The sequence below is a fragment of the Chiloscyllium plagiosum genome, chromosome 7 (assembly GCF_004010195.1).
Source record: "Chiloscyllium plagiosum isolate BGI_BamShark_2017 chromosome 7, ASM401019v2, whole genome shotgun sequence".
In the NCBI taxonomy this organism is placed as follows: Eukaryota; Metazoa; Chordata; class Chondrichthyes; order Orectolobiformes; family Hemiscylliidae; genus Chiloscyllium; species Chiloscyllium plagiosum.
The window spans coordinates 50,251,587-50,270,061 of NC_057716.1; the positions used below are offsets into that span (position 1 = coordinate 50,251,587).

General features: G+C 40.0%; 1 protein-coding gene across 10 annotated transcripts in view; it reads left to right on the forward strand.

Annotated features, from left to right (window-relative positions):
* ubr3 (ubiquitin protein ligase E3 component n-recognin 3) overlaps window positions 1-18,475 on the forward strand; it is a 351,638-nt gene that overhangs the window by 218,087 nt on the left and 115,076 nt on the right. For 6 of the 10 annotated variants that reach the window (XM_043693670.1, XM_043693671.1, XM_043693672.1 and 3 more), the window contains 3 exons: window positions 2,817-2,950; window positions 5,603-5,647; window positions 6,232-6,342. In XM_043693670.1, coding sequence (XP_043549605.1) covers window positions 2,817-2,950; window positions 5,603-5,647; window positions 6,232-6,342 — 290 coding nt within the window. The remainder of the gene's footprint in view (window positions 1-2,816; window positions 2,951-5,602; window positions 5,648-6,231; window positions 6,343-18,475) is intronic. The other 4 variants (XM_043693674.1, XM_043693675.1, XM_043693676.1 and 1 more) reach the window with 1 other exon arrangement.

Consider the following 18,475-nt stretch of genomic DNA (forward strand, 5'->3'; position numbering starts at 1 on the left):
CCAAATCTTCAAATTTTCTGCTCTCTTCCATTCTTGAATAGAAGTGTTACACTAGCTACTTTCCAGTCTGATGAAACATTTCCTGAATCTGGGGAATTTTTGAAAATTACCACTATCTGTTAACATCTACTTGTTCATGAGCTACATCTTTTCAGATCCGAGGATAAAGTTCATCAGGACCTAGAAACTTGTTAGTCTGCCTCTCCATCAGTTTGTTTAATCTTACTTCTCTGGTAATTGTAATTTTACCAAATCTCCCTCCTTTTCACATCCTCATTTACTGCCATTACCTGCAATTTTTTTGGTATCCTCTATAGTGAAGCCAGAAATGAAATATTTGTTCACTTCATCCACCATTTCCTTATTATTTATTGATAACTCCCCATTCTGATGCTCTGGAGGACCAATATTCATTTCATTTTTAAATATTTGTCCTTTTTACAACTATCTGTTTTAAAAATCCTCACCAGCTTCCTATTGTAGTCTAACTTTGTCCTCCTGATTAACATTTTAGTCATTCTCTGTTGTTATTTATATTCTGACCAATCAACTGACCTTTCACTCACTGTTGTGAAGTTATCTACCTTTTCCTTGAGTTGATGAATTCCTATCTTCTTTGATGTCTTCCCTTCAGTTTTTCTTTATAGTAAGAATATTTACTCTAATTTACTCTATTTACTCTAATTATTCTGGAATATCCCCATAAACATCTATCACTTCTATTGATCTATCTCCTAACCTAGTATGCCAGTTTACTTCAGCTAGGTCAGCTTTCATGCTTACATAGTTGCACTTTAGAGGTTTAAAATATTAGTCTTAGTCCTGATCATCTCTCCTTCAAACTGTTTGTGAAATTCAATCATATTGTAATCACTGGTACCTCGGGAAGTGTTTAATCTAAAGTCACTATTTAATCTTGTTGTTACGCAATACCAAGTAGAATACAAGTTGCTCTGTGGTCAACTCTAGAATGAGTTGCTCTAAGAAGCTATCTCAGAAACATGCTATGAGTACGTCATTCCAGGTTACTGGTGTATCTGGTTTTTTTTGGTTTATGTATCAAGTAAAGTCTCCCATGATTATTACCATCCTCTTATTGCAAGCAGCCAATAGTTGTCCCGAATTGTATTCACTGTTGGGGAGCCTGCAGACCACTCACACTGGTGGTTTCTTCCCTTTGCATTCTTCATCTTCACCCAAGGCAATTCTACATCCTGATCTCCCAAAACAAGGCCATCTCTGATTATTGCAAAAATGCATCTTTGAATAACAGTGCTACACCTCCACATTAAAATAGCTTCTATACTACTTGACTTTGATATACCCCTGAAAATGTGTTGCTGAAAAAGCGCAGCAGGTCAGGCAGCATCCAGGGAACAGGAGAATCGACGTTTCGGGCATAAGCCCTTCTTCAGGCTTATGCCCGAAACGTCGATTCTCCTGTTCCCTGGATGCTGCCTGACCTGCTCCGCTTTTCCAGCAACACATTTTCAGCTCTGATCTCCAGCATCTGCAGACCTCACTTACTCCTTTGATATACCCCTCAATATTCTGGGCTATTGATATTCTGCAACCACATTGCCATCATCGCGATCAGATTACATATCTTTTATTTCACTGTGTTCTGTCAGTTTTTTTAGTTTATTATGAATGCCATGCATTCAATTACAGAGCCTTCAGTTTTGTTCGTACCTTTGTGACACCTAGTCTAGGCTATTGGTGTATTTGTAAAGTTTTTTTTTAGTTTCTTTTCTCCCATTCTCGGACCATTGTGTCCCACATAACTGTTTTCCTCTCATACCTTGTTTGTACACTTTGGTATACCAAATCTTCGTGTAATCGCACCTTTGCCCCTATTATTTAGTTTCTAACTCTCTATTTCCCTATTTATACAGTTTGCTAGAGTCCTGGCCCCAGTATGTGCAATTTGCCCAGCACTGGTGGCAGCGGCCCACAAGCCAGAAATCACTTCTCTTGTACTAGCTATGATTTAATCTGCCTAATTTTACATGCCCTGTGCTAAATTGTATGCAGCCTGGGTAATAATTTGTAGATTATAACCTTTTAAGGTTCTGCTTTTTAATTTCGTGCTTCTCAGTCCCGGTATAGAGCTTCTTTCTTCGCTTTGCATATGTTGCTGATACCTACATGATGACAACCGATGGATTCTTCTCCTCCTACCACAGGTTTTCTCCCATCCTGAGCAGATGTCCAACCCCTGCCTGGCACCAAGCAGGCAACACTGCAATCTGTTGCTCCTTACTGAACAGAACACAGTTATTTCTTACTATCCTAAATGAGTATTAATTAATTAATCATTTATGTTTTTCATTTCTGTATGTTGATTTTTATATATATTTTTATTAACTTTATCATAGCATACAAAATGGTAAAACTTAAGGATAGCAAAGATCTTCGCGACTTAACATAGACCCCCCAAACAGCTGACTCCTTTCTTTGTAGTAAAGCAAGAATTTGATTTAATTAGCTGCAATGAATCCAGCACCATCTCTGATTGTCTGTATCATGTTTTTCTCTAAGTCATTCCTCTGATTGGATGACTTCGATTCCTCTCCTTCCCTGGAATCGATTCTTTTCCTAAAGCAAAACATATTTCCCCAGATGCTATTTTAACTTGCAACCTTATCTGGTTTTTGTCTACTTTGGACCAAATTCATGTTGCTGTTATTAATTTCATACCATTGGGATTTTGGATATTGCAGATTTGATAGAAAGGATAGAATTGTATGTAATGTTCTTGTTACTGGACTTCTGACATTTATACATGCCAGTACTGACTTGTTAATTTATTGCAGTCCTTGGGCACCGTCGTAGAAGCACTGAACCAAAGAAATTGCCAACCAGTGATGAAGAGCAAATTTACCCTGAGGATACCTGTGGAACTGCACATGATGTCAGGATCACAGATTTGCAGCAGTACTTCAAAGACGTCAGTGTCATTTTTGTTGGATTTAAAATAGTGTTTTAATTTTGTAAGTTAAATTTGAACACAGTATGATGGTTGCATTCAATTGGAATTACTGTTTGTAAAGTCCATAAGTTGATCTACATTGAGTCCAATGTGAAGAATGGGTCTATTCCCACCCTTATCCAAGCTATCAGTAGTGAGTGGAAAATAGAGGGGTGATTTCGCCTTCTCTTGACATATCACATTGTCTTGCACAATGGTATTGACTTAGGCCTGATGATGAGGTATTATTACATTCTGTCCTCTGTGATCCCAATGTGACATGTGGTAGAGGGTTGATAAGTATGGACTGAAATGTTCCTTTAGAATAACATAACATTCATTCAGATGTGGGTGTCTAGATGCAAATTCCTTCTTTTGATGTGCTATTTTCAGTTATAGTGAGTTAACTAAGTATTATCTCATTTTGTGGACTCAACACCAAATCATTTGCTAAATTTTAGAACTAACTGGCAGTTTCACTGATACATAAGTGGAATGGTGATTGCACTGAATGAAATTGAAAAATAGATGGCTTTTAGGGTTGGGAAGTCGATGCTTTGTTAAGGCACAGAAGGTGGACACTTTTATAAACTGATAAATCTCCCTCCCTTAATTTTATAATCTAAATTTAAAGAAACATTAGCATGTACTCTGATCTTTATCGACTAATGAACAGTACGATACAAGATCAGATTACATTTGTATTGTGGCTTTAATATAGTAAAATATCCCATTGTGCTTCGCAAGTACATTATAATACAAAGGATGACAGCAGCACATAAAGTTATGTTACTTCAAACGATCAAAAGTTTTTGTTTTGTCAAAGGGTTAGGTTCTATGGAGTATATTAAATGAGATAGTGATGTAAAAGGCTAGAGAGGTTTAAGAAGGAATTCCCGAGTGCTTGGCCTAGACAGCTGAAAGCACAACCTCAAAGGGAATTATAAACAAGAATTAAAAATCAAAATCTTTCTTGAATGGGAGCCAATATAGGTCAGTGAGGACAGAGTGATCGGTGAATTGGACTTTGAGAGAGTTAGGACACAGACTACAGAGTTTCAAAAGACCTCATATTTCTGTAAGTTAGAATGTGGGAGACCAGCTAACAGCTGCGAGGAATTATCAAATCCAGTATTGTAAAGACATGACTGAGAATATCAGCAGCATATCAACTAAGGTGCATTTGAAGGTGGGCAATATTAAGAGATAGAAAAAGATGGTCTTAAAAATTGCATGCATATATGATCAAAAGATCATTCTTGGGATTCAATCTATAAGAACATGAGACCATAAGATATAGAAGCAGAATTAGGTCATATGGACTCTTAAGTCTGCTCTGCCAGTCGATCCGGGTGGATAGTTTCTCAAGCCCATTCTTCTGCCATCTTCCCAACACCCTTGATCCCCTTACCAATTAAAAACCTATCTGTCTGTCTTAAATACACTCAATGACTTGGTCTCCACAGTCCTTTGTGACAATGAGTTCCACAGATTTGTTCCCCTTTGGTTGAAGAAATTCCTCCTTATCTCAGTTCAAAAGGTTCGTCCCTTCACTCTGAGGGTGTCTCCTCTGGTCCTAGATTCCGACTAGTGGAAACATCTTCTCCACTTCCACTTTATCCAGGCTTCTCAGTATTCTGTAGGTTTCAATCAGGTTCCCCTCTCATCCTTCTAAATTCCATCAAGTACAAACCCAGAGTCCTCAACTGCTGCTCATATGACAAACCCTTCATCCCTGGGGCCATTCTTATAAACCTCTTCTGGACTCACTGCAATGCCAGCGCATCCTTCCTTCGATGCGGGGTCCAAAGCTGCTCTCAATATTCGAAATGCAGGCTGACCAGATTCTTGCATAGCCTCAGCAGTACTTCTCTACTCTTGTTTTGTAGCCCTCTTGAAATGAATGCTAACATTGCAGTTTGCCTTCTGAACTGCCAACTGAACCTGCATGTCAAGAGAATACTGAACGAGGATTGCCAAGTCCCTTTATTATTCAAATTACCAAAGGCTTTCCCCAGTTGGAAAGTAACCTACACCTTTATTCTTCCTACCAAAGTGCACAACCTCACACTTTCCTAAATTGAATTCCATCTGCCACTTCTTTGCCCATTGACCGAGCCTGTCCTAGTCCTTGTGCTGCCTTCCCACATCCTGAACATTACTTGCCCCTTCACCTATCCTTGTGTCATCTGCAAACATAGAAACAGCACCCTCAGTTCCTTTATCCAGATCATTAATGTATAACATGAATAGTTGTGATACAAACAGGGATCCCCGCAGAACTTCAATAGTCACTGGCTAAAATCCTGAAAATGCCTCCTTTATCCCTACACTCATACTTTCTGCCAGTCAGCCAATCCTCTAACCATGCCAGTACATTACCCCTAAAAGCTAGGCTCTGACCTTAAGTAGCAGCCTTCCATCAAAGTTGAAGCTAGACTGGTTTATTGTAGAGTGTTGGCAGGATGGAGTCGGTATTTAGGCAGAATTGAGTTTGAAGTAGAGACTGAAGGAAATGGTTTTAGTCTTCTGTGTTTCATATGGCAGTCGTTCAGTACAATGATTTCTATTGTACAATCATTCAGCTATTCTATAAACTATTTTCTCTGGTGTTTTTTTTTTAATTTGCAGGCTGGCTTTGGATTAAAATGGGCATTGATGAAAATTAAGTTCCAAGTAAATATAATTTTTTTAAAAATAGCCAAACAAACATGATAAACACATTGTCAACTTTTTAATTTAATACAAATGTTTAACCTACAGCAGTGAGTTTCTGATTGTATGATATAAATGACAATCCCATGATGATCTTCCCATAAGAAAGAGCATATAATTGTGTCTAGTGAAGTAGTACTACATTAATTTGCCCTCAGTTGTTGCGGATTTTTAAAATGTTTTGATTTAAGAAGAACAAAATGATCTGTAGATGGCAGCATTGTAACAGCTGTAACTTTGATGCTTTTCCTTTGATTAGATCTTTTTACATGCATGATATTTTATATTTGCAAGATATTTTAAATTGCCAATTGAAGTAGTAAATTCCATAAATAAGCAGTTCCTTACAAAATTGTGCATGTAAGCTAGAAATAAAATTTTTACATTTTCTTTCCTGTAAATATCCCTTAATGATCTTTTGTAATGTCTATTGTCTTGATAACTTGATTCTTTTGCTTTTACATTTCATTTATTGTTTTATTTTGTCCAATGATGAAATGAAATTTCATGCCCTAAATTTTTGTTCATAATTTATCTTTGTTTAGAGTTCTTGCCTGCAGTCAGTGTCCATAGGTTGGGAAGGTGGTGTGTATGTTCAAACGTGTGGACACACTTTACATATTGACTGTCATAAATCTTATATGGAATCATTACGGGTGAGTTAACAATGGAAATGTTTTATTAAAATTTGTTCTGCAATGTAAAAATCTTGAACACTTTCAGTGTGTGAGGTGATTACGTGAAATAAATGTTTTCGGCTTGTTACAACACGGAGGTGAGCCCCTCTGTTAATTAAATCAAACACCCAGAAGAGCTCAGCTCGCCTCGTAATCTGTTAAAATATGACTGACAGAGAACTCTCAAATTCCACTATTTGAAGAAAATAACATCAATTTATTTTTTTAACTCTAAAAGTGAATATTTAACAACTATTCACAACTTTAAGCCCTCCCTTTCTCTTAACTGCTTATTACCTGCTTCCAACTCTATAACAATATACTGTTCCTATAAGACACTTATTAAAATTACATCAACTTAATTGCAAAACCACACAGCCGCTCTCATCTTCTGTGATTTCACTCTTCTGGCTGCTGAATTCCCTGGGACATCATCTTTTTTTAACTGTAAGTATGTTTTGTACAAAAGGGTACCTTTGATAGAGAGATTTTCTTGGATCTGTCTTGATGGCAGTTACTCTCTCTCTAATTTTCAAAATGTCCACATTTTTATATCCCCAACATCGGATCATGTCATTGGTTTGATGTTGGCAAAACCACAAATTTAAACTCGGTTGGGTTTTAGTATCCGGGGGCATAATTAGTATCCGGGGGCATGATAGCTTAAATTCAAATTGTTATCAAAGCAGCAACCAAAGCCCAGGTATCTGTTTCACGGCCAAATGTTACATATTTTCAATTTTCCAGTACTCTCTCGGACTGGTATCTAGTCCCATATGGTGCTTGTAATCGCTCAGTTCAGAGCAGCATTCACTCTGTCTTAAAGGTACAGTACACAGGGATATCCAAGATGGCGGCGATCTGATAGGTCTGCTGTGTTGGGGTCTGCCCCACTAGTCATTCATAAGAAAACTCAATAAAACAAAGCAACACAAAATACTGAGAACCTTTTAAGATCTGATTCTAATGTTCTGGGAACAAGATGAAGATGAACAAAAGAAAGGTAGTGAGAGGACCACTGCAAGCAGGCACATTGTCAGATGCGGCCACGGCCCCAACTTGCGCAACGGCGCTTTTGAACCTATTGGAGCAGCAGAATCTAGTCTGAGAGAAACAAACTCCGAGAGAAAATTGAATCGGCACTGGAACGGATCTCTGCCATGCTACAAAAGAATGAGTAAGAGATTAGAAAGCTGGATCGACGTGTTGAGGCAGTTGAACAAAGGACCGTGGCATCGGAGACTACACAGAGAATTCGGAGGAGTGGATTCGAACAATGGAATACTGGGTTCAGGCCCTGCTGGACCAGGTTGACAACCTCAAGAATCAAATTGAAGGAAAAAATTGCAGATAATTGGGCTTCCGGAACGTGAAGAAGCTGAGAGCCTGGTCAGCTTCCTGGAGCAGTGGCTCCTGCAGATTCTGGGGTTGGGAGTTGAGTTGGGCTGGGTGTGTGTGGAGCAGGATCACCGGATTGCAATGCGCACGCCCATGTCGGATCAGCGCCCCCGCCCAGTCCTAGTGCCACTCCAGTGTTATAAAGAGAAGCAACTGATAATAGAAGCCTCCAGAAGGCTGGGAATAGACTCACAGGCTCTGCTGTACAAACATCAAAAATTTGTTGTTTCAAGATGTCTCTGGGGCTATAAATCAAGAAGAGCAAATCTTTTCATGAAATTGAGAGATTTGAATATCCAATACTCTGTGAGGTGCCCAGCAGTACTGCGCGTCAACCATGGAAGGTCTGTTTACAATTTTGACTGAGCAGAGAAAGCAAGGAATTATTTTTTGGACTCTTTGAAATAAATGGTCTGGATCAGGCGGAAAAAATGCTATGGACAATGGCATATCATTTCCTTTCGTGGTTGTTGGTCCTACAGGCCTGGCATTGCTTTGATGTAATGTTTTTTTTATCTCTCTCATTTAGTAATTTTTGTTATTTCTTTGTTTCCTGTGGGTGAGGGGTGGTTATTTCTTTTATTAAAGAAGAATGGTGTTGATGTATCGAGACGACAGGGTGGGCATCTACTTTTAACTCTCACGTATAAATAATAGGTTTTCTTTGTTTCTGTACTGCTTGGGTTTGGGGTGTGGCCGTAACTGGAAGGAAGCAGGATGGTTAAGGTTTGGGATGGTTGCCCTGTGTGGATGAGGGGGGAAATCTCCAGCAATTTGTTTTTTATGTGTTTGTTTGTTTAATTTAAGAGTAGTGGTTAGTTTTTTTTAGTTTTGGTAGTACCTGTAATGGTAGTTTTTAGATTTTATAAATTTTGATATTTCTTCACTTGGCACACCATGAGTAAGCTTCTTCCACTCGGGGAACCACAGGCCACTCTGGCCGGTCATGATTAGTGGTTCGTTAAGATGGTGCACCTGGAACATAAAAAGGAGCCATTCCCCGATCAAAAGAAAGAAGGTGCTCTCAAACCTCAGAAAGGAAAGGGTTGACATCACCCTGTTAAAGGAAACACACTTGAATGACAAGGAACATTTGAAGTTACAGCAGGGAGGATTTAATAGGTTATTCTTCTACTCTTTCAATTCCAAAAGCAGAGGAGTGGCAATACAAGTACAAAGGAATCTCCCATTCCAGATAATAGAACAAATTAAGGATGAACAAGGGTGGTTCTTCATTCTCAAGAATGATAATACAGTGCAGCCTTGGTGGGCCTAAATGCCTGTCCCCATGCTGAACTGTTCTTTGCTCTTAGTTTAGAAACTATTCTGTACCCAAGAATAATCTTATCCAGGATGTTCAATTTTATGTTCTATTTGGCTCAAGTCTGAAATCTTCTTGGCAGTACAATCTCTGATGTCAGTTTCCAAATGTGATTAGGTATTTAACTACTTATTTTTCCCCTGCAGTAATGGCAGTTCTCCCGTTGTTGTTCTGCATTTTGGAGTCTTCCAATGACTCGTGCTGCTTTCTTGTTTTTTGAAGAAACTTCTGTGTTAAGAAAGAGTCATGCACTACTTTAAATTGCCTAACACTTGAATGCTGTAAGTGGTTCGGTTAGCAATTTCCTCGACTGTCTGGTACCAAAATATACAGGTTTTCTTTTGCGGCTCCCTTAGTTTCATTCTTGTAGCCCTACCTCATGATAGCCACACAATGATGGCAATGCCTGATCGGAGCTGCAGCTTAAATTACTGACCTTTCAGCTTGAATAATTATATAGTTAAATGTTTTGTAAATAATGACATAATTTACAAAATGCTGTGCAAGAACTGTAACAAACACTACACTGGACAAACAGGCAAAAAACTAGCCACCAGGATAGACGAACATCAACTAGCCACAAAAAGACATGACACACTATCACTAGTTGCCTTGCATACAGATGAGGAAGGACACTACTTCGACTGGGTCAACAAATCCGTCATAGGACAAGCCAAACGCAGACACACTTGAGAATTCCAAGAAGCATGGCATTCCAACTGGAGCTCTATCAATAAGCACATCAACTTGGACCCCATTTACCACCCTCTGAGAAAAAGAACAGGAAATGATATCACCAACCCAAAGGAAATCAAAACAGATAAAAAGAAAGTGGATCATAACACCAGTGCTTCATCGGAGGCTCACTGATGTTATCGAGTATGGTGACGAAACATCTGAAAATGAACCTATCAGCTCAGTGAGCAAACTTACATCCAGAACCTCAACCTGAACTACAAATCTTCTCCAAACTTGCTGGTTCCAAGTCTTTAGAAAACAAATACAGTTCAGTTTGTCAGGGTTTATGGGTATTCAAATGACTTGAGTTGTGGAAATTTTATCATGTTGTCAAATACTCCAACCAAGACACGAAGAGAGAGAGTTTTAGCTTTTTTGCAGCTTTAGAGGTTTTCCTGTTCTGTATAATACTAGGTTTGTTAAGCAGAAACTAAAATCAGAAAGGGTTGCTTGGCAGCCATCAGCATAGAAGCCTTGTAGTCTCTTCCAGTGCCAGAGTTTTCCCAATTATAGGCAGTAAACACCAGCTCTTTTCTTCCTAAAAGCTTTGTTTGGCAATTTTCCAAAAGTCACTTTCTGTTATCAGATGAATTAGAGTTTACATTTAACTTCTAGCCTAATTTCCAGAGAAAAACTGCAAGTTCTTTTCTACCTTGGGGGAAAAAGCATCTTTATTGCAGAAACTGTATAATATCTTTTAATTTTTCACAGTCTTTAAGTAGTGCTATCCCTGTCAAGACTGTTAGAAGCACACTAGCTCCAGGTCTATTTCTCTCAATTTCTTTCTTTACTCTGAACAAGTTCCCCGTGATATCATCTCGTTGGGTGATGGTTACTGAACTCAATCAAGTATTAACCTTTTCAGATGCTTTGAGGTTTACGTGCACTGCACACAATATTTATTAAAGGTGACTGAAATAATTTTGAAGGTAGCACAAAGTTAAAAAGTTATTGTGGGGGGATCCAAGATGGTGGCGATCTAACATCGGGTGGTCGGACTGCCAGAGCGAGCGGAAGGCGAGTAGCCAGCCAGTTTTCTCGAAGAATGGCTGCTGCAATTTCTGGGCTGGGAGGTCGAGGTGAGCCGGGTGCAGATTGAGACAACTCACCAGGTGGCGGTGTGCAGGACCAGTTCGGACCAGTGCCCCCATCCGGTCCGAGTGCAATTCCAGTCCTATAGGGATAAACAAAAGGTAATGGAAGCCTCCAGATTGCTGAGAAAGGATCCACAGGCCCTGGTTTATAAAGGATCAAAGTTTATGTTCTTACAGGACTTTTATCCGGCCATAATCTGCAAGAGAAGGTTCGTTAGTGAAGTGAAGAAGAGACTGAGGGATGTGGATATTCCATATACCATCAGGCATCCGGCAGTGCTTCATTTTAATCACAAAGGGACCGTGCATGAATTTGACTCCTCAGAAAAAGCAAATAACTTATTTGGACACTTTGAAATAAACCAGATGGTCGAAAGATCATGAGCAATAATGGTTCTCTTTTCCCTTTTTTTTCTCTACTACTTGTACTTTTTTATCTTTATTATTTTATTACAGAAATTGTTGTTGGGTTTTTTTTAACAGTGATAATTGTAGTCAGTGTAGGGTTAGGAATGGGTGAAGTGCTACTTTTAATTTCTTTGTCCATAATACCGATTTTTGTTTATCCTTCGCCTTAGTTTGGGGCGCAACTCAAGCTAGAAAGAGTTATGGAAGTGTGTGTGGATAGTGTAAGCGCCCCCTGTGTGCAGAGGGGGAAGAGTCTCCCCTGAAATGTCCTTTGTGTGTTGTAATTGGTTTGGTTTGTTGGTTTTTAGTAGCGGTAGTTTTTGAAAGCTTTTTGTTAATGCGGTTTTAGTGTATGCATTTTTTAGATGCTATGAGTCTTCATTTATTTATACTCAGCGGGCTGTGAGTAGAATTCTTCATCTCAGAAGTTCAAGAGTTGTTATGGTGGGACATGGGTAAGCTTCTCCTCAATTGGTGCACCTGGAATATTAAAGGGAGTTCACTCCCCTGTCAAGAGAAAAAAAGTACTTTCGAGTGTCGGGGAGGAGAAGGTGGATATTGCTCTGTTGCAAAAAACCCATCTTGATGTTAAAGAGCACCTAAAGCAGGATGGGTTTAATCGGGTGTTTGTTTTTCGTCCTTTAATACTTAGAGCAGGAGAATGGCTGTACTTGTCCAGAAGAGTTTCCCATTCAAGTTGTTAGATCAAGTTAAAGTTGACTATGAACTGTTTGTAATTCTTCAAGTTTTGATACGTGATGACAAGTATGGCATCCTAAATGCCTAATATCCCCCAGCATACCCCCTCAGATTCTTGACTGATGCACTTTTTAAGTTGATTGCCCTTGGAATGTGATACACTATCATATGGGGAGACTTTAATCGCCTCATGGACCCCATAGTGGATAGAATGCCCATAGGTCCTCTAAAGACCTCTCCGTAATCCAAGCAATTGTCATAGAATTGGGGCTGGTGGATGTTTGGAGATGTCTCCACCCTACAGGTAGAGACTTCACCTTTTTCTGTAATCTACACCAGTGTCATAATAGGATTGACCTTTTTCTAGCACCCTCGGTTTTTCTGGATTCAGAGATGTCCTGTAAAATCGGAAACATAGCCATTTCTGATCATGCGGAGTGTGTTTGGAAGTTGAAATTAAGGGCAATGGAACAGGTTCCTGGCATTGGCAAATGGATCCTTATATTCTTAAGGACAGTAAGTTTGTTGAGTACCTCTCGAGTGCATTTAAAGCATTCTTGGCCATCAGTTCAGGTGCAGCTAGTAACCCATTTATACTCTGGGAGACTGCGAAGGCCTACATTAGGGGGATAGTAATCTCTTATTCAGCTCGCCGGAAGCGACAGAACGGAGAGCAGTAACGTCTGCTCAAGGTACGGTTGAAGGCAGCCAATACAACGTATTTTGATAGGTCAATTTAGTGATTAACTTGCAGTGAGTCACAGCTCTCCGGGTTGTTTTGCAGTCCATGCTCACTCAAACAGTGAAGACAGAACTCTCTTTCACAAAATAAAAGCTTTTTTGAGCATGGCGATACACCAGGCAAATACCTGGCCAGGAAAAAGAGCGCCCTCCAATCCATTGCATCAATCAGAGAAGGCACTGGGATTCTTACATGTGACTGTAAAAGGATCAGTGTAGCACTTAGTATATCGGAGTTTTTACTCTGAGCTATATCAGTCGGAATGCTGTGAGGATAAGTTGGCTAAGATAGATTTTTTTTTAAAGAACGTGGATCTTCCAGATTTGACCTCTGAACAGGCTGAACAGCCTCTTCTTAATGCCGCCTTGACAGTGCAAGAGATATAGGAGGCAATAAGACAGCTCCAAACTGGGAAGGTGCTCATCCCTGATGGTATCCCAAATAAATTCTACAAAGAATTATAAATATCCTGTCAGGGTCGTGTACAACTGGACATGTACAACTATTTGTGCAGTCATGACTGCCCCCTGCCATCCCTGAGAGAGGCTAACATCTCTCTCATTCTCAAGAAAGGTAAGACCCCAGAGGATTGTGCTTCATATAGACCCATTTCATTGCTAAATTCAAACTTCAAGACTCTTGCATTGCGATTGGAGAAGATATTGCCCAATATAGTTAAGGAGGACCAGACGTGTTTTATAAAGGGCCATAGGTCCTCCAATAATATTAGAAGATGAATGAATATGGTCCAAATGTGTCAGCAATGGTTGGTTCAAAGTTTGGTGATCTCTTTAGATGTAGAGAAATCATTCCAATAGGTGGACGGTTCCGTCTAGGTGAGGTTTTTGTCAGTTGGGTGGAGGTCCTGTATAGTGACTGTTGGGTGCAGTTCTCACCCATTGGTGTAAGGTCCAGTAATTTCAATATCTGTCGGGGCAGTTGTCAAAGTTGTCCCCTTTCACCACTATTGTTTACATTGGTGAGCCTCTGCCAGCAGCTGAATATCAGTAAGGACCCGAACATAGCTACCCCGGAAATGGGATCATGAGCACGTTAGATTACTTTATACGCAGATGATGTTCTCCTCTTCTTATCAAAGCTGGCAATTTCTGTACCCCATTTATGATGCTTTAATTCATTTGGCTGGCTTTTTGGGATATAAGATCAATTTTGCAAAGTCAGAAGCTATGCCTGTGGGAGATCTTAAGGGAGTACCTGATATCGAAGGTGAATTACAATTGCCTTTTAAATGATCGCAGGAGGGTTTTCTTAGGTATTTTTGTTACTCTAACCTTGATCGATTATTTAAGGCTAACTTTGCTCATTTGCTTGACAAGATTAGATAAGATCTTCAAAGTTGGGAGACCTTCCAATTTCTTGGTTAGGTCAAATAGCCCTTATCAAAATGAATGTCCTTCCACGTCTATTATATCCCATGCAAATGTTCCCCCTGATGTTTCCCACGCAAATGTTGCTGAGACTTACTGGTTGGCTTAGTTTTTTTTTATTTGGCGTCCTATGTGGTCCTTCATTAAGCCCACCAAACTGCAATTACCCCAAGTGTTTGGAGGGGCAGAGGGGAGTACACTTTCCGGTTATTAAGAGATGGAAATATGTTGCTGGAAAAGCGCAGCAGGTCAGGCAGCATCTAGGGAACAGGAGAATCGACGTTTCGGGCATTAGCCCTTCTTCAGGTTATTAAGAGATGCCAACTAAACTCCCTTCTGTCCTTCGTGAGTGACTGGGCTTGTGAGGACCAGAGATCAATATGTTTGGATGTTGAGGCCTCCCAGGCAAAGTGCCCCCTTACTAGTCTGTTGTTTATGGATAAAATGAGGACAGTTATGGAATACCGTCAAAATCCAATCCTTATTGATACAGTCCAAGCATGAACAGCAGAGCGACAGTGAGGGCAGTTTATCTAAAACCTCCTTTCTTACCCATATAGTTGGTACACCGGGATTCCAGCCAGGGATGATCAACCCTGGATTCAAACTGTGGGCAACTAGGGGAGTCTCCTGTTTGAGGGGAGACCTGGTTGACGGGAAGGTCATGATGTCTTTGGATCAAATGAGCCACGAGTATGGTTTGCGTAGCAGAGATTGTTTTGTTACTTTCAGGTTAGGGATTTTATCCAAAAAAAGACTACGCTTTTGACCTACCCCTATGGGTCTGACACAAAGGAGAGTGCTTCATGCCACAGGCACCCTCTTTGTTAATATTCTCTACCATCTACTGGGGGGCGGTGCCTCAAACAACATTGAGCATCTATGAGAAGTCTGGGAGCAAGAGCTGGGAGTGGAGATTCCCTCAGACATGGGAAGACATTCGGGAGAACCTGAGAATGATCTTGATCTGTAACAGAACACCCACCATGCAGTTGGAGGTCCTTCATAGGGTTCATTTGGCAGAAGATCATCTTGCAACATTCAAAAAGGGTGAATCTCTAATGTACCAAAAATAAGCATAGGTACCCTCACTCATTGTTTATGGTCATGCCACAAGCTTCATTGGTACTGGAACGCTATGGCAGGAGTAACAGAGAGAGTCTCGGGGACCAAAGTGAAGGTTGGCCCGGTTTCTTTTCTCTTGGTCTTGCCGAATTATCTTCCTTAGACCCAAATGGGGAAAAAACTATCTAACATTCTCACTTACTGTGCAAGGAAGCATATTTTGGTGTGCTGGGTGCCTGAGAACCCTCAGGGCCTGTTGGGGTGATGTAACTTAATTATGGAACACAACCCTTAGGACTTTCTCGCAAACATGGTGCACCATAAAACTGAACTCCTTTATAAGACATGACAGCCCTTTTTGAATTTCCTGGGCACAGACTTGTGTGCCATTTTAATTAGGGCATTTGTTTAGCCATGATGATTAGGTTTAGTGAGCCTTGTGCCCTGGGAGGAAGAATCCTGAATAAATACGGGTGTAATTAATACTCCTGAAGGTTGGGAGCTTCAGTGTGGTTGTGCTGAGTGGCATTATTTATTTATAAATTTGTAGTGAGTGTAGTTTTGATTTGTTTTGTAGAGTAGGGTAATAATTAACTCATTGTAATTGTTCTAATTTTAAATTGTTATATTTTTGTAATTATAATTTTGTAAAGAAGAGATTTTTGAATAAAAATATATTTAAAAAAGGATATTGCATCCAGTAATGAGAACAAGAAGTTACAAGGGGACATGGTTTCAGGTGGCAAAACAGTGGCTATTGAAATTCAATATAGTAAATGTAAGGATTGGACCCAAGAAAGGCAATTGGAGTATTTCTCATAGGTGTCAAACTAGGAACAGCAAAGGGGTAAATGGATTTTTAAGTCTGTATCTGTAATTCATCAAAATGATGAATGAACCAGATTATCAGCCCCAATCAATGAACTCATTCTATGAGGTCCACCTGGCTGACCTTGTTACAAGAGTCAAGATTAGAGTGGTGCTGGAAAAGCACAGCTGGTCAGGCAGCATCCAAGGAGCAGGAAAATCGACGTTTCGGCATCAGGAATGACCTTTAGTGTGGCATGGTGGCTCAGTGGTTAGAATCACTCTCTTACAGCGTCAGTGACCTGGGTTTGCTTCTAGTTTCTGTGCAAACTTCACACAGTTGCCCTTCTCCCTGTGTCTATATGGGTTTCCTCTGGGTGCTCCGGTTTCCTCCCACAGTCCAAAGATGTGCAGGTTAGATGGATTGGCCATGCTAAATAGTGTCCAGGGATGTACAGGCTAGGTGGGTTAGCCTTGGGAAATGTGGGTCACGGGGATATGGTGGGGGGTGGGTTTGGATGGAATGCTGTTCTGAGGGGTGGTGTGGACTCAATGGACTGAATGGCCTATTTACAAACTGGAGATTCTATGATGATTCTTTGATTCTAATCACGATGGGGAGATTGCAAGACAGTGTTGCAGTAATTGTGGGTGATCTGTACATCTATTGGACAATACAAATTAATAATGGTAGCTAATTGGTTAATGAATTCTTGATATGTACTCCACTTTCTTTAAACCAGTTTACAATTTTGAATGCATGTTTCACCTTGCTTAAGGAGAAACATGCATTGTAAAGAGATCATAGAAGGTCACCAGGCTAATTCTTTGGATGAAGGTATTGTGTTATGAAAATACGTTGAGCAGATTGAGCCTATAGTCATCAGACTTTGGAAGAATGAAAGATGATCTTACTGAATCAAGAGAGATTCTGAGGAAGCTTGACAGGCTAGATACTGAGACCATGATTCCTTTTGTGGAAGAATATAGAACAACTGAGTATGACAGTTGGGAGGTCATGTTGCAGCTGTACAAGATATTGGTTAGGCCACTTTTGGGATATTGTGTGCAATTTTGGTCTCCTTCCTATTGGAATGATGTTATGAAACTTGAAAGTCTCAGAAAAGGATATAGCCAGGGTTGGAGAATATGAGCTATGGGGAAAGGCTGAATAGGTTGGGGCTGTTTTCCCTGGAACATCGAAGGCTGAGAGGTGGCCTAATCGAGGTTTATAAAATCATGAGCGGCATGGATAGGGTAAATAGACAAGGTCTTTTCCCTGGGGTGAGGGAGTCAAGAACTAGAGGGCATTAGTTTAGGGTGAGAGGGGAAAAATTTAAATGGGACCTAAGGTGCAACCTTTTCACATAGAAGCTGGTGTATGCATGGAATGATCTGCCAGATGAAGTAGTGGAGACTGGTTCAATTACAACATTTAAAAAGCATCTGAATGGGTATGTAAATAGGAAGGGTGTCAAGGGATATGCTGGCAAATGGGATTAGGTTAAGTTAGCATATTTGGTCGACATGGACAAGTTGGACCGAAGGGTCTGTTTTTGTGCTGTACATCTCTGACTCTAAGTGGGTGCAGTTTAAAAATAAAGGGTTCCTAGTTAATATGGAGATGAGGTGGAATTTTTTCAGAAGGTCATTAGTGTTTGAAATTCTCTCCTACACCAAGTGCTGAAGGTTGCGTCGATTGATATATATGTTCAAAGCTTAATTAGTGAAAATTTCAATTGACTAGGAACTTGAGGGTTGTGGAGAAACAAGCAGGTAGATGGAATTAGATCTCATTAGCTCAAGCATGATCTTATTGGCTGGCGGAGCAACCTTGGTGGACGGGGGGAGGTGGGGAATGGTCTAATGCTGTTCCTATTTCTTGTCATCTTTTAAATCAGAGAAAAGCTATAAGCTAGGAATTATAGTTTATTAATATGTTACTGGACCAATAATCCAATGCCTGGTAGTTTAAATCTCAATGTGGCAAGCTGTGAAATTGAACTTAATACTTTTGGGACTAGTCCCATATGTAACCAGGAAATATGAAATATAAACAAAAAATACTGCAAGCACTTGTCAGGTCTAGCAGCATCTGTGAAGAGATAAGTAGAGATGACCTTTGACATTGATGAATCTTGATCATAACCAGAAAGTTCCAAGGTGACAGGTTTTAAATGAATAAAAAAGGGATGAGTGGGAAGAGGAACATAAGTGATTATCAGTGAAACAGCAAAGGGAAAAGAGACTAAATAACAAGAAGGCTTATGGTGAAATCTGCAGTTTTTTAAAATTTTATAATCCTGTTACCTGTTGTTATAGATGCTCTCAGACATGGGAAGCATATTAAAAGTTACTTTGTGATTGTCTCTTCATGGTCTCTGAGCACTTCGGGGTGATGAATCAAATCTACCTTGCCAGTGTTACCTTCATTCCAAGCCGAAATTCAGTG